Source organism: Chinchilla lanigera, unplaced genomic scaffold (assembly GCF_000276665.1).
Source record: "Chinchilla lanigera isolate Chin_1 unplaced genomic scaffold, ChiLan1.0 scaffold00093, whole genome shotgun sequence".
NCBI lineage: Eukaryota > Metazoa > Chordata > Mammalia > Rodentia > Chinchillidae > Chinchilla > Chinchilla lanigera.
In genome coordinates, this window is record NW_004955494.1 from 3,098,709 (window position 1) to 3,110,799 (window position 12,091).

Here is a 12,091-nt window from a genome sequence, read left to right on the forward strand (position 1 = left end):
GGCGGATAGGGTGAGGAGACAGAGGCATCATGAGGCTGGGCAGACCTGAGAGATTGCCTTGTCATCTTGTTCAGCAAGTTCTGATTAATGACTGTCTTTTTCCCTCTTTCCCATCTTCATCAGGGCTTTTTACAAGTGTGAAGTCAGAACTCAGGAATAGATCATCAGAATATTCTGATATTTCTGATTCAGAAGACTCTGGACCTGATTGCACTGCACTGGTATGCTTGCAGCCCTGTGACATGTGTGTTACTTAGTGGGAAGGTGAATGCTCACGCGTCTTCACCTGGGAGGACAGCACATGACAGCTCTCCCAGAGCTCGGCTCTGACTGTGCAGCACGTGGTCTTCCTGCAGTGAAGATCGCATACACGCACCGTGCTGTACCGCTCAACAGATTAACAGGGAGAGGTGCTTCTGTGCATACTGTTGTTATGATGCACATATTTCTCACAGGTTATATTTTACCTTACAGAAAGCCTGTGCTGTGTGTTTTTAATTCAGGTAGCATGTTACTATAGTTACTAAAGATGTTCATATGAAACACAGAAGTAATTCCATGATAATTAAGATTCTGACTTTCTCTAGATGGTCTTTTTTGGATTAATCCGTACAGCGTTGGCCAGTTTCTCATATAGCTTTGTTTCCATTTAAATATTTATTATCTCAGAAAATTAATTTTACCACTGAAGAATCTGAAAGTTCAGGTGATGAAAAGAAACAAGAAGTAACATCAAACTTTAAGGAGGAATCTAATGTGATGAAGAACTTCCTTCAAAAGAGTCAGAAGCCATCTCGAAGTGAAGTTCCAGTTAGAAGGTAGGCTTATTAGTGGTAGCAGTTGTTTTAGATTTGGTGTAGGTGTTATGAAAACTGTTTCGTTTGTTTTAAATTTTACTAAATGTATCATCAGAAAAAATAAACTCTGGCCTTTTTGGCTCACCTGCCCCTTAGGGAGTGTCCTACCTCGACGAGCACAGAGGAAGAAGCTATTCAGGGCATGCTGTCCATGGCAGGGTTGCACTATTCCACATGTTTACAAAGGCAAATGCAAAGCACAGACTACAGTGGTGCAAGGACCTCTCCCGAAGACCCCAGCAGTTGCCGCAGCAGTAACCATGAGGTTAGGCAGTCGTATCGCTATGATAAACCGGTGGAATGCGGTAAGAAACATAATTTATCAGTATCTGAAAAGTAGCATGATCCCTATTACTAGTGCTGTAATTCTAGTTTAGATTAGGGTTTTATGCAAATAAGGACTGTTTATTACACATGAGATGCAGGCATCAGAAGTAAGAATGTAAATTACCTGGACTGGGAATTGTGTTCACTGGCAGAGTCCTACCACTGCTCCTGCAAGACAGTATTATTTCCCTTCCATCAGCAGCTTGACCAGGTGGAGGGATGTTCAGTCCCTTAAGTGACGTGCAAAACCAGAACATTCAACCCTTTTTCCTTTCATGAGAGAGAAAGAAAGTTTTGAGTTGTGTCTTCTTGTGGAGGGCATCCTTTCTCCTCCTTGAAGAGGAGGTGTTAGCAAAAGAGCTGACGCAGTGGCATATCAGTGATGTCACTTACTGTTTTCTTCTCTATGCCTTTGGGGAAAAATTGTTTCCCCAAAAGTCTGAGGCTTGGGGAGAAGATGCTACTATCTTAAAATCGAATGCCCGTGTAACATTCGCGTTCAGTTCTGCATGATTAGGGGTCAGCTATGTCCCGGAAACTTGATACCCACTTCACTTAATTCTTGAAACATGTATGGGCTCGCTATTGTCAGTCCCATTTTACAGGTGAAAGAAAGAAGACTTAGTGAAATTAATTTAACTTGTCTGCACTCTACACAGCTATTACCCAAAGCCGTTGGGATCTGAACCCAGAACAGTCTGATCCCAAAGTCTTTGCTTATTGTGTGAGAGGAAACTGAAGTTTGAAAAGAGTGAATAACTCGCCTGAAGTTGCGTTAGTAATGAAACAGATAAAGCTTAAATTTGGGTTTGCCTATCTTTCCAATGCTCCCATTTTGTGTTTCTGTAATATTTTCTGTTACTTAAAAGAGAAAACTTTTATGGAAATTCAGGCAAGCACCTGCCTTTATTCTATATGGGAAAATGTGCTAATGTTAGAGTAGATTGTGTTTGGTTTCCCATCAGCAACACATAGCCAGCAGGTTTGGCGCCTGGCCTCCCAGCGCCTGGCCCAAAACCTGTGTGTAAAAGACAGAGTGACGAGAAACAGCAAGTTCATTGTGAGCAGGCGATTTTTGAGAGGAAAAAGTGTAGTGAAAGTGAAGTATGTGAGGAAACATGTAAAGAGTTAATATATTTTTTAATGAAATGTCAAAATAAAACTGCTTTCAGTTTTAAGCATTAGGCTAATTTTGTTCTTTAATATCACATGTGTGCAAAGATAACTGAATTGAAACTTCTCTCTAGGATCTTATGTCAAGACTGAAGATCAAGACTTGAAGACTTCTTCTTGGATTAAACAAATTGATAGAACGTCCAGATTTAATCCTCAGGTATACTCAGAGATTGAAATTTTTTAATACTTAATTTTTTTTTTTTTTGAGAAAAGGTCTCACAGTGTAGTTTAGGCTGGCTTCAAACTTGTGATCTTCCTGCCTCAGCCTCCCAGCCCTGGCTTCAAAGGTTGAATTATTAAAAGGAGATTTGAATTGTTATTAATTTCATTTTTACTTTCTTATAAAATTATAACTGGCTATCAACTTGTAGCTCTAGGAAAGTAAAAAGTTACAATTCAATGCACATGTGAAGCACTGTGTGTTTTTAGGGATTCTGATGACTGCTGAGTGGCTCAGGCTGGAGTGTGAGCTGGACAGAGCGGCTTCCTCAGGGCAGTGGGGAAACCCGGCTGCAGGCTCCTGTAGGTTGTACCTGGTTAGAGTGAAAAGTATAAGGAGAAAACATCTCCATTTTAACCTCTGACATTGTCTCTTGAACATTCTAGGTACTAAATTTCTTTGAGGATTTAATGGAAGTTATAGATCCTCTTTCAGAAAAACGTTCATCATAAATGCTGCATTTTGGGTATGGTTGGTGCTGTCCCCACCCCTGGCTCCCTCTTGACTCCGGATTAAGAACCTTTGCTGGAAGAGAAGAAACTAGATGTCTTAGGATCCCATCATATTAATGCTCGTACCACACAAATAAACCCAAAGGGGGATTTTTTAAAAAACTAAAACGTTACCAGCAGCACCAGCCAAAGAAAATGATAGGACCTTTTGCTGCCAACCTTGGAAGGTGGGGGCCAAAGAAGGGATCAGCATTGTCACGCAGCAGAGGGGCACAGACTCCCCACCCCGAGCACATGCAGGGAAAGGAAACCAGCGGGAGCCAGCGTCCTTGGCTGCCTCTCTCTGAGGATTTGAATTTAGAATGTGTCTGAAGAAATGCTGGGGGAGAGCAAGAGGCGGGGACACGATGGCCACTCTTAAAAAAGGGCTTGGCGTGGAATTGTCACCTCGCAGCATTGGAGGATTCGGTGCTAAAATAAGCTCTGTGGATGTTGTTTCTGCAGTTGTCTGACAGTGAAGAAGCAGAGCACATGTGATTAGTGGGGTCACAGCCCAGAAAACTAAATTTCTTTTGCCTGTGATCGAGAGAGAGTAAGGGTGGCGGGTACATCAGCACTTGTTTGTTGCTGCGCATGAATATTTATTTGCAAGACTAATTTAAACGAAGTCTATGTTTAATACTGGTTTTGAAACTGATTATGACAGATGTGTTTATGTCTGTCTGTCACACACAAGTTCAGCTAGTTTAATGGACCATCATATCACAGTGTGCTTTATTCGAATCTAGTCTCTCTCTTATTTTTTGGCAGTGCTAGGGATTGAATCCAGGGCCTCATGCATGGAAGTGCTGTACCCCTGAGCTACATCCTCAGTTCCTAATCCTATCCTTTTTTAATTCTGGTCATGACCTATAAGTTCAAGACTCATCCATCAGGAGGGTTTTTTTCCCCTGAAATTGGACTAAGTAGTCTTAGGAGACTGAAAAAGGAGTATCATTTCAAGAAATCTCAAACTTGGGGCTGGGTGTGGTGGCACACGCATGTAATCCCAGCACTTGGGAGGCTGAGGCAGGAAAGTTGACATGAGTTCAAGGCCACCCTGGGCTACATAGTGAGTTCAAGGCCAGCCTGAACTACAGCGAAACTGTTTCAAAAAACAAAACAAAACAAAAAGAAAAAAAAAAGAAAAAAGAAAACAAATCAGGCTTGAGGCTCTGTTCTGGGGATTTTTCTAGCAAATGAATACAGTGTAGCTGAACCTTACAGAGGCTGTAAACGAGCTAGCAGGTTGTACCAGGGGAGGTGTGTGGGAGCTGTGAGGTGCCTTCCATGCAGGGGGAATGGCAGGAAGGGTACCTTTGCTTGTTTAAGTTATTGTCTCTCCCTTTTTGTTCTTAAGTTACGATGTAACTTTAAGAGCTGAGTTCTTCTAGACGCTTAGGTTTACTGTGGACTGGTAGGATGTCATAAAAGGTGGTCTGTAGCTAATCCATGTTCGGAAAACCGAAATTCAGAGTTACTGACTTTCTCTCTTGACTTTGCTAATGTACAGAGAGCTTAAATATGCATTAAGCTCTAAAAATTCAGCTTCATTTCCTTACTTCCTCAGGATCTAAGCAGAAGCCAGAAATGCATCAAAAAGGAAGGTTCATCAGAAACAAGTCAAAAGGTGCAAAGCAGAAACTGTATGGACAGCGGTGGCGCAGGCCTTCCGAGTGGAAAGTACACACAGAATTCTGGCGTGGTTGCAGGCGTGTGCCAGATAAACAGTGGCAGCCTGAGCCCCGAGAGGCCAGCCGGTGAACCCTCCTTTTCAGTGCCCCTGCACCCCACCAAGCGACCTGCGTCAAATCCACCACCTATCAGCAACCAGGCAACTAAAGGTAACTGGGATCTACCTGCGGATCAAGTCTTTTCTTGATGCGCGATGGCAGTGCAGTCTCTGTGCCCCAGTTGCTTGGCATCTTGTGCACACTGGATGGCCTTCTAACAGCAGTGTGCACCACCTACTAGGGCGCCAAGCTGGAGGATGCCCAGATCAGCCCTGAGGGTCCGGAATGGCTTCCTGGGGCTCAGGAGGAGGGGGAGCGTGGAACGGGATGGTAAGGCGTGAGCCCTGACAGAACAGGTAGCAGGCAAAGCAGAGTGTGGACCGCAGGCTCAGAGGAGATAAAGCTGCAGTCCTGCGTGTTGCTGAAGCATTGTGTGTGCGGCCCGCTCCACTGCTGGTGCGAGCGTAAGGAGGGGTTTCTCACAGTGGCTGTCCAGAAATACAGCTTGGGTGTGCAGAACGCTACACAGGCTTCCTTCCCAAATCTTCTTGGTGCTGCCTGGAGGGTACGCTTTGCATGATTACTTACCATGGCGTTATGTTTTCTAGGCAAACGCCCAAAAAAAGGAATGGCAACAGCCAAACAGCGTCTTGGGAAGATCCTTAAGTTGAACAGAAATGGCCACGCGCGCTTCTTTGTGTGACAGAGCTGCTGTGGCAGCTGCGCCTCCCTTTGGAGCAGCCTGGGGCGGGAGCCCGGAGCTTCTGCCACCCCTGCCTGGAGCAGCTGGCGTGGACAGTAGGAACACTGCCCGAAGAGCAGAGGGACCCTGCTGCTGCGTCTTCACTGTGCCACACCCACTCAGCAATAACTCTGGACCTGGTGGGAGAGGGAGGAGGGGGTAGAACCTTAAAAAGAGACCTTGAACTGGAAAGGGTCTCTTGTCAGGGCTTGAATTTCATTTTGTTGGTAGTGTCTTGATTTATTTTCAGTAGTAGGGTAAAGAATTATCAATAATTTATTTAACAGATTTTTTTTAAAGTTAACAGCTTTTAAATTCTTTCTTTTTTAAAGCTATTTATTTGGAAGATTTCTGGAGAAATATCTCACTAATTTAGATTTAAGAATGTGAAGGTTTTTAAATTATTTTTGATAGTGTGTGTGTTACATGTGGGGAGAGCCACGGTAACAGTAACTAGTCTGGACTCTTAAATTTGATATTCAGGTTAAAGTCTTAAACAGGGATTTGATGCATTAATTATTTTAAATTAAGATGTATATGAAAATCATTTTATTTTATATATTTCATGTGTTTTTTATAAGCTATTAGCTTCGCTTTTGCTAACATCCAAGGTGCATACTGTTATCCAGGTTGATTCCCTTACACCCGCTTCCCTCTGCACCCCTCATTTTGTGATGACCCGACAAGACTCTTCTCTTTGCAGGGAAACACTTGCATAGCCAATGCATAAGAGCTCCGTAAAAGACCCCTCGTCCCTCATTTCCTTTGACATTGTGGTTTTCTTCTGAATATAGGGAAATAGGCTTCTTCTTGCATTTTCATTTTTGCTGATGATATCTGGGTCCCAAAGAGAACAGCTTTAATATCTTCTTCCTACTTGTGGGGAAAGTATTATAAGTTTGGTTAAATGTCATGTTTCTAGTTTTTTTCAAGTACATTGTAAGTACAGAGGGCCTTTCTCATACCACTGGTATTGGAGGACAGGGCCAGCACCTGCTGCAAGGGTTGTATCTTTTGATGCTTTTATTTGCTAACCCTAATATGTTGAGAATGATTTGATTTAGGATATTCAAATCTGCATAATAAGCCGTAATATAATAGGATTATACTATCTTAAGTTGTATAGAAGCAAGCATGTTGGAATAGATCTTGTGTGTGTATGTGTTTACTTTTTTATTTCTTAACATTTTAAGGAATTACTCATAAGGAGTTGGAGTAAAATGGGTGCTCTTTGCATTTATTTCCGTCTAAACTTGGCCAGTGCATATTGAGGTTAAATATCTGGTTGAATTTTAAAGTAATCATTTATGTCCTTTATGCACAATTTTTAGTGAATGTCAGGTTTTGGTTGCTTATAAGAGTTTTTGTTTTCCCTTTTCCCTCTCATGGTATAAAAGTAAATGATTGTTGAGGGTGAGGTGGAAATATTCCCAAGTCTGAATATACAGCATTTTACAAATTCCTACAAAGACAATACAAGCAAACAGAATGAAATTTATTTTTATGGAGAACAAATGTGGCTATATAATGCATTTGTCTTTTTATTTTTAACTTGGGATTTTCTGTCTGTATTAAAGATCACTTAAATTGTTAAGAAAAAAGAATCTATACCATCATCTTTCATGGTTGTATTCAAATGTATATTTCCAAAGAGGAACACTTCTTATTGTCTTTTCCCGTGTTTCATGAGACAACTATGAAAGAGCTAATGAGATAGCCATTTTGGTCCAGAAGTCTGAATTTTATTTGGGTGTCAGGAAGAAGAACTTCATGGAAATCTTCAGTATCTGTGAACGGCCTACTTAAGCCCTGTCTACATGATGCTGTAACTAGTGCAGAAATGGATACATTCAGCCCAGGTGCAGTTATCTAGGTTTGACTGATGCCCTAACCTTCCTGCATAATATATCACTGTGATGTCTTGGTTTTCTGTAGACCCTGTTCTAATGGGTCTACAGTGGTCCATAGTGGGATTAAGAAAGAAGAAGTATAATTTCTTTCTCCAGTGCCATCATGATCTGGATTTTTTCTTTATATTTTTCACAACTCAAGTATTTTTAATTACTTTTTTCTTAGCTATATAACTAAAACAATTTATTTTTATGAATTAAAATTTTGGCTGGTATCCATCTTGTGTCCTAAAGCTGATAAAACACTACTTTTGAGTATCTAGTATGTGGAATTTTAAGTGAAAGTATTGTGGATTCATTGTTGGCAGTTTTAATTCATTAACTGGTTAAGATACAAAACTTTCAGCAACCACTATAAGAAAATATATGTGTCTTTTTCTGGATTGGGAAAACTTCAGCCACTGATCCAGTGACTTCTAATCAAACCTCTGACAAAGGTACCTGCGGTGGTGCCTCCCTTTATCTCATGGAACTGGCTGGACTTTTAGGTAACTACTGCCAGTAACTGGGCTCAGCTGTAATACACAACCTTTTGTCTTTTCCTTAGTCTCACTTACAAACTGTACATCGCAACTTAGGAAAACTGCAGTGGTAACATTTACCTAGTCATAAGCAAATACAAGTATGTAGAATTGAAAAATAATAATATAATGTATGCAGCTTTTCATAGTAATAGTAGTTTCCCTATTGATTCAAATGAGTGACTCAACCCTGGATCCTCTGTACTGTAATTCACAGTGTCCCATAATGTTATGCTCCCTGGTACTGATGAATGATGTAAACAATATAAGGTTAGCAGTTCATAGTACAGTTCAGCATCCTAGAAATACCTGGAACCTCATAAATACCAGTTTATCTTTGAAGCATAAAACATTGACTGTTCTGACTGAAACTAGAACTCAGAGAGGAGACAAGCCCACGTTTATCAGTAATTACTTAGCTCGAATACTGTTCTATTTTTCTAGTAATCCTAATGATTGCCTTTTTAAACGTACTCTGGTGTCTTTACTCCTATGAGACAGCAGGTGTTTACCAGACATGTACTGCGTCCCCAGCACTAGGTAGTGCTGTAGTTGCAGTTCTGGTCTCTGCCTATGAAAGGCTTCTCCAAGAAGTTAGCAGTATTATTTTTACTTCTAAGCAAACTTCAGCAGAACAGAGCCTATTTATATAAAAAAAAAGCATCACTTGATTAGTTTCACTTGAAATATACCACTGAAGAAGTAGAAATAAAAATGATTTAAGTTCTTTAAATTTTAAGAAACATTTCAAAAGTTAGTAACTTAATGTCAGTGACATGAGGATATGCTTTAGCATGGAAGAAAAAAAAAGACACAAGTTTTGATCTGATCTACCATTTATGTGTCAGTTGTGTAACCTGTATGCAACTTGTGTCACTCTTTCTGGGCCTTAGTTTCCTTATTTTTAAGTTTGGATAAAACTGCTTATTTTACTATCCAGTGAAGAAAAGCATTTCTTAATCTATTAACTCTTCATAGTTATGTAGACTCTATCATTAAAACTGATGAGTGCGCCTTTATATACATTTTAAGTGAAAACTGCTATTACTTGTAAAACGTATTTCATATCAAATATATATGCAAGGCATGCTACCTAAAAATCTGATGAATCTCTAACAAGGTGCTGAATTGAAGTCAGATTCCACACTTCAAGTAAAAGAAGTGAGTTAGTGTATGGATAGTGAGTGGGAATGTTCATCATCAAATACATGAGCATGATTCAGAGTAACTGAAAGATACCTGTAGATCTTTCTCAAAGAGAAGTTAGGATGGTGCTGCTCCTCAGATTTGGCATATTCTTCAGGTCCTAAATATGGTGAAGTCAGTTGTGGAACAAATGAGATTGATTAAACAGCCACTCACGAGACGAGGTAAAAACAGAGTGGTCAGAAAAATGGGACTCCATGGAGATAGTTCTGGGATGGGTGACAGAAGCCTAGGCGGAGAGAGCTCCCTGAAGCAGCGGAGGGAAGGGGACTCAGGGTCACTCCCTGAGAGTAACCCACTGTGCAGCTGCTGGAAGTGAATGTTCTAGCAATGAGTGTAGTTTTCATGCAGAGAGATAGGGCCTTCATAATGTAAATCTAAACATTTGTGACAGTTTGTCTTTTTCCTTAAATACTAACCTAATCACTTCCATGTAAAGAGAAGCTCTTGCCTGGCAGGCAGAGGCCCTGGATCTGAACCCCAGCGTGGAGTGGAGTGAGTGGAGCCCCAGTCTCTTTATGAGCTACTTCTTCACCAGAAGCAATCTTGAGGCTAAGCATCACAACCTTTAGCCTAGGGAAAGCAGGTGAATGAAGTGTAAGCCAAATAGGGCATTGATTTGCCTGAGGACACAGTGGACCAGGACCTCTGATGTCTTGCTTCCTAGGACAGCGCCGTTACGTGATGCTGCCGCCTCTGCCTGTCATGTAGTGGACATGGCCATGTGCTTCCTTGAAGGCAGGTGCAAAACGGCAGCGTTCCTACACTCACTATATCGTTGCTGAACATAATGTAATCTTAATCCTATATAGCCTTACTAAAAACCCTCCCTTTAGTTTTTCAGTGATTATACCGTAAGTCAAATACTTGATATGCTTTACATAAATACTTCTTAACAGTTAATATCCTTAAGAAGCAAATGCCCATTTCCAAAGCAATTAATTTATTGTGATTGACTGGTTTTATTCTTCTGTAGTCGTCTCTCCCTCTTCACTGGGGAGGAGAGAATGATTAGTCCCTTGCGTTAGATTCTTCCTCTCACCTCGGTGCCCCTCTAGTGTCTTAAGGCTTTGTCTGAACAAGTGCAGCCTTACATTTTTTGTTCAGACCTTTTTCAAACTATTCAGTGATTCTTCCAACAAGCTCATCTGCTCTGCACTATTTCACTAATGAACCCTGGCTACCACGTAGCCCTTGACCTCCAAGTAGTTTACCTATGCAAGACCCATGAGAGTCTGAATTCACTTCGCTTTATTTCAGGAAGCAGTCATACACAGAACTTAATCACAGAAAACTTGTTTTCAACAGTTTTATTTTGGTCATTTCCTCTTCAGTATGTCAGCTGTTTTCCCCCAAGATTTTTCACCAAAACAGTGATCATAAGTGCTAGAATATATAATGTTTTGCAGGAGTAAAATAACCCAGACATACCTACTCATATTTCTTTGATGCATTTTGGTTGGTAAAAATTACCAGCATTAAATATAAATCTATAGTAAGGAGTTGATTCCTTGCCTAGAGTCATTTTTCCTCTGAGATTCGTAAGTAACATTTTATTTTTACAAACCATACATCCAACTTCCACATTTTAGTCAGGGACCTAAGGTGTAACTTGCTAAGTGAACCCCAAGGTTATTTTATCTTGCAAAAGAAACCTAAACCAAACTAAGGGCCTTACAGTTTATGGTTAGACTGAATCAAAAGCTATAACCTCAGTTTTTCCAAAAACAGCTTCTGACTGCGAAAGCAAGTCACGCAGTTGTTAGGTGTGAAATAGCACTGATCTGGAAATGCGCGTGCATCCTCGCAGGCCGTGTTTCCCTCAGTAAAGACTTTTCTACTTTTAATATAAATTAAGCCATAACAGTTTCATGCTGTGGAAAGAGGGTGAAAAGGTTCATGTTAAGAGATTATATAATATGAATTTTCACATTACTGTGAAATGTCTAACTTTACCAGTGCTTCAGCAAGTTTTCTTTTGGGGGGCTGTTGGAGGGTGGTAGTGGTGGGGAGGGGGAGTATTGGTTTTAGGGGTTTTAACTGTGAAATTTGAAAAGGGGACAGTTGTTGGCTATGGTATTTACTAGTTTTGTAGTAACGTTTTGCTAGCCTGACTGACTTTCCTTACTGGTCTTTATGCCCATGGTCCCAGGTGACTGTTGCCTTCTCGTCGGGGGTGTCTGTGGGGTGGTGTCTTGTCTGTGTAGGCCGCCAGTGTGTGTGCACATGTGTGTCCTTTGCGTACAGAAGCACACGTGTGGCAGTGGAACGGGGTGTGGCTGGGGAGTGGGATGCAGAAGCTTTAAGAGCATTTTTTTCTGATTCATGACAGTATTTCCCATCTTTTGCCTGCAGGCAGGGAAAGTGTACAGTATTTATTTTGTTTCTGTTTTACTCTGAATTTGTAAGTCTTTAAGTAGCTTACATTGATTATTATAGGGGAAGACAAATGACTTGTTTAAAGTTGTATTTAGTATTCTTTTCAATTTCTGTACTTTAAAATATTGAAATTAAAATTGTATTACTTCTGTTTTGATTTTCCTAGCACTCAGTGTATTTTTTGCTCATTTTGTTTGAAAGTATTAATGTTGAAAGTTGTACAAAATGTGTCTCTGAAAGAAAAAAATCTGAATTCTATATCCAGTTCTGACTTTCTGCTCCCTTTTTCTGCTTGTTAAATCTCGGGAAATTGTTCGGGAATGCGAAAAGCCGTGTTCCGCCCCTCACCACTTGAGCTTGAGAAGCAATGTGCGGTCTTGTTCCATGAGCTGTACTGCTGGGGGGAGTGACGGCCGAAAGAGAGACACAGCAGGGGGTTGGTAAGGTGAGGCTGTGACGTGGAGATGCGTGGGTGAGCTTGTGCACCAGGCACTCTGCTAGTGCCAGTGTGCATAGCAAGCACAGTCAA

At 40.9% G+C, this 12,091-nt stretch overlaps 1 protein-coding gene across 1 annotated transcript in view; it reads left to right on the forward strand.

The window, feature by feature from the left end:
• Kdm7a (lysine (K)-specific demethylase 7A) overlaps nucleotides 1-11,820 on the forward strand; it is a 92,134-nt gene extending 80,314 nt beyond the window's left edge. Inside the window, exons 16-21 of the mRNA XM_013504921.1 lie at nucleotides 124-221; nucleotides 670-818; nucleotides 954-1,162; nucleotides 2,432-2,517; nucleotides 4,642-4,915; nucleotides 5,413-11,820. Coding sequence (XP_013360375.1) covers nucleotides 124-221; nucleotides 670-818; nucleotides 954-1,162; nucleotides 2,432-2,517; nucleotides 4,642-4,915; nucleotides 5,413-5,507 — 911 coding nt within the window. The 3' untranslated portion in view covers nucleotides 5,508-11,820. The remainder of the gene's footprint in view (nucleotides 1-123; nucleotides 222-669; nucleotides 819-953; nucleotides 1,163-2,431; nucleotides 2,518-4,641; nucleotides 4,916-5,412) is intronic.
• Nucleotides 11,821-12,091: the final 271 nt, after the last annotated feature.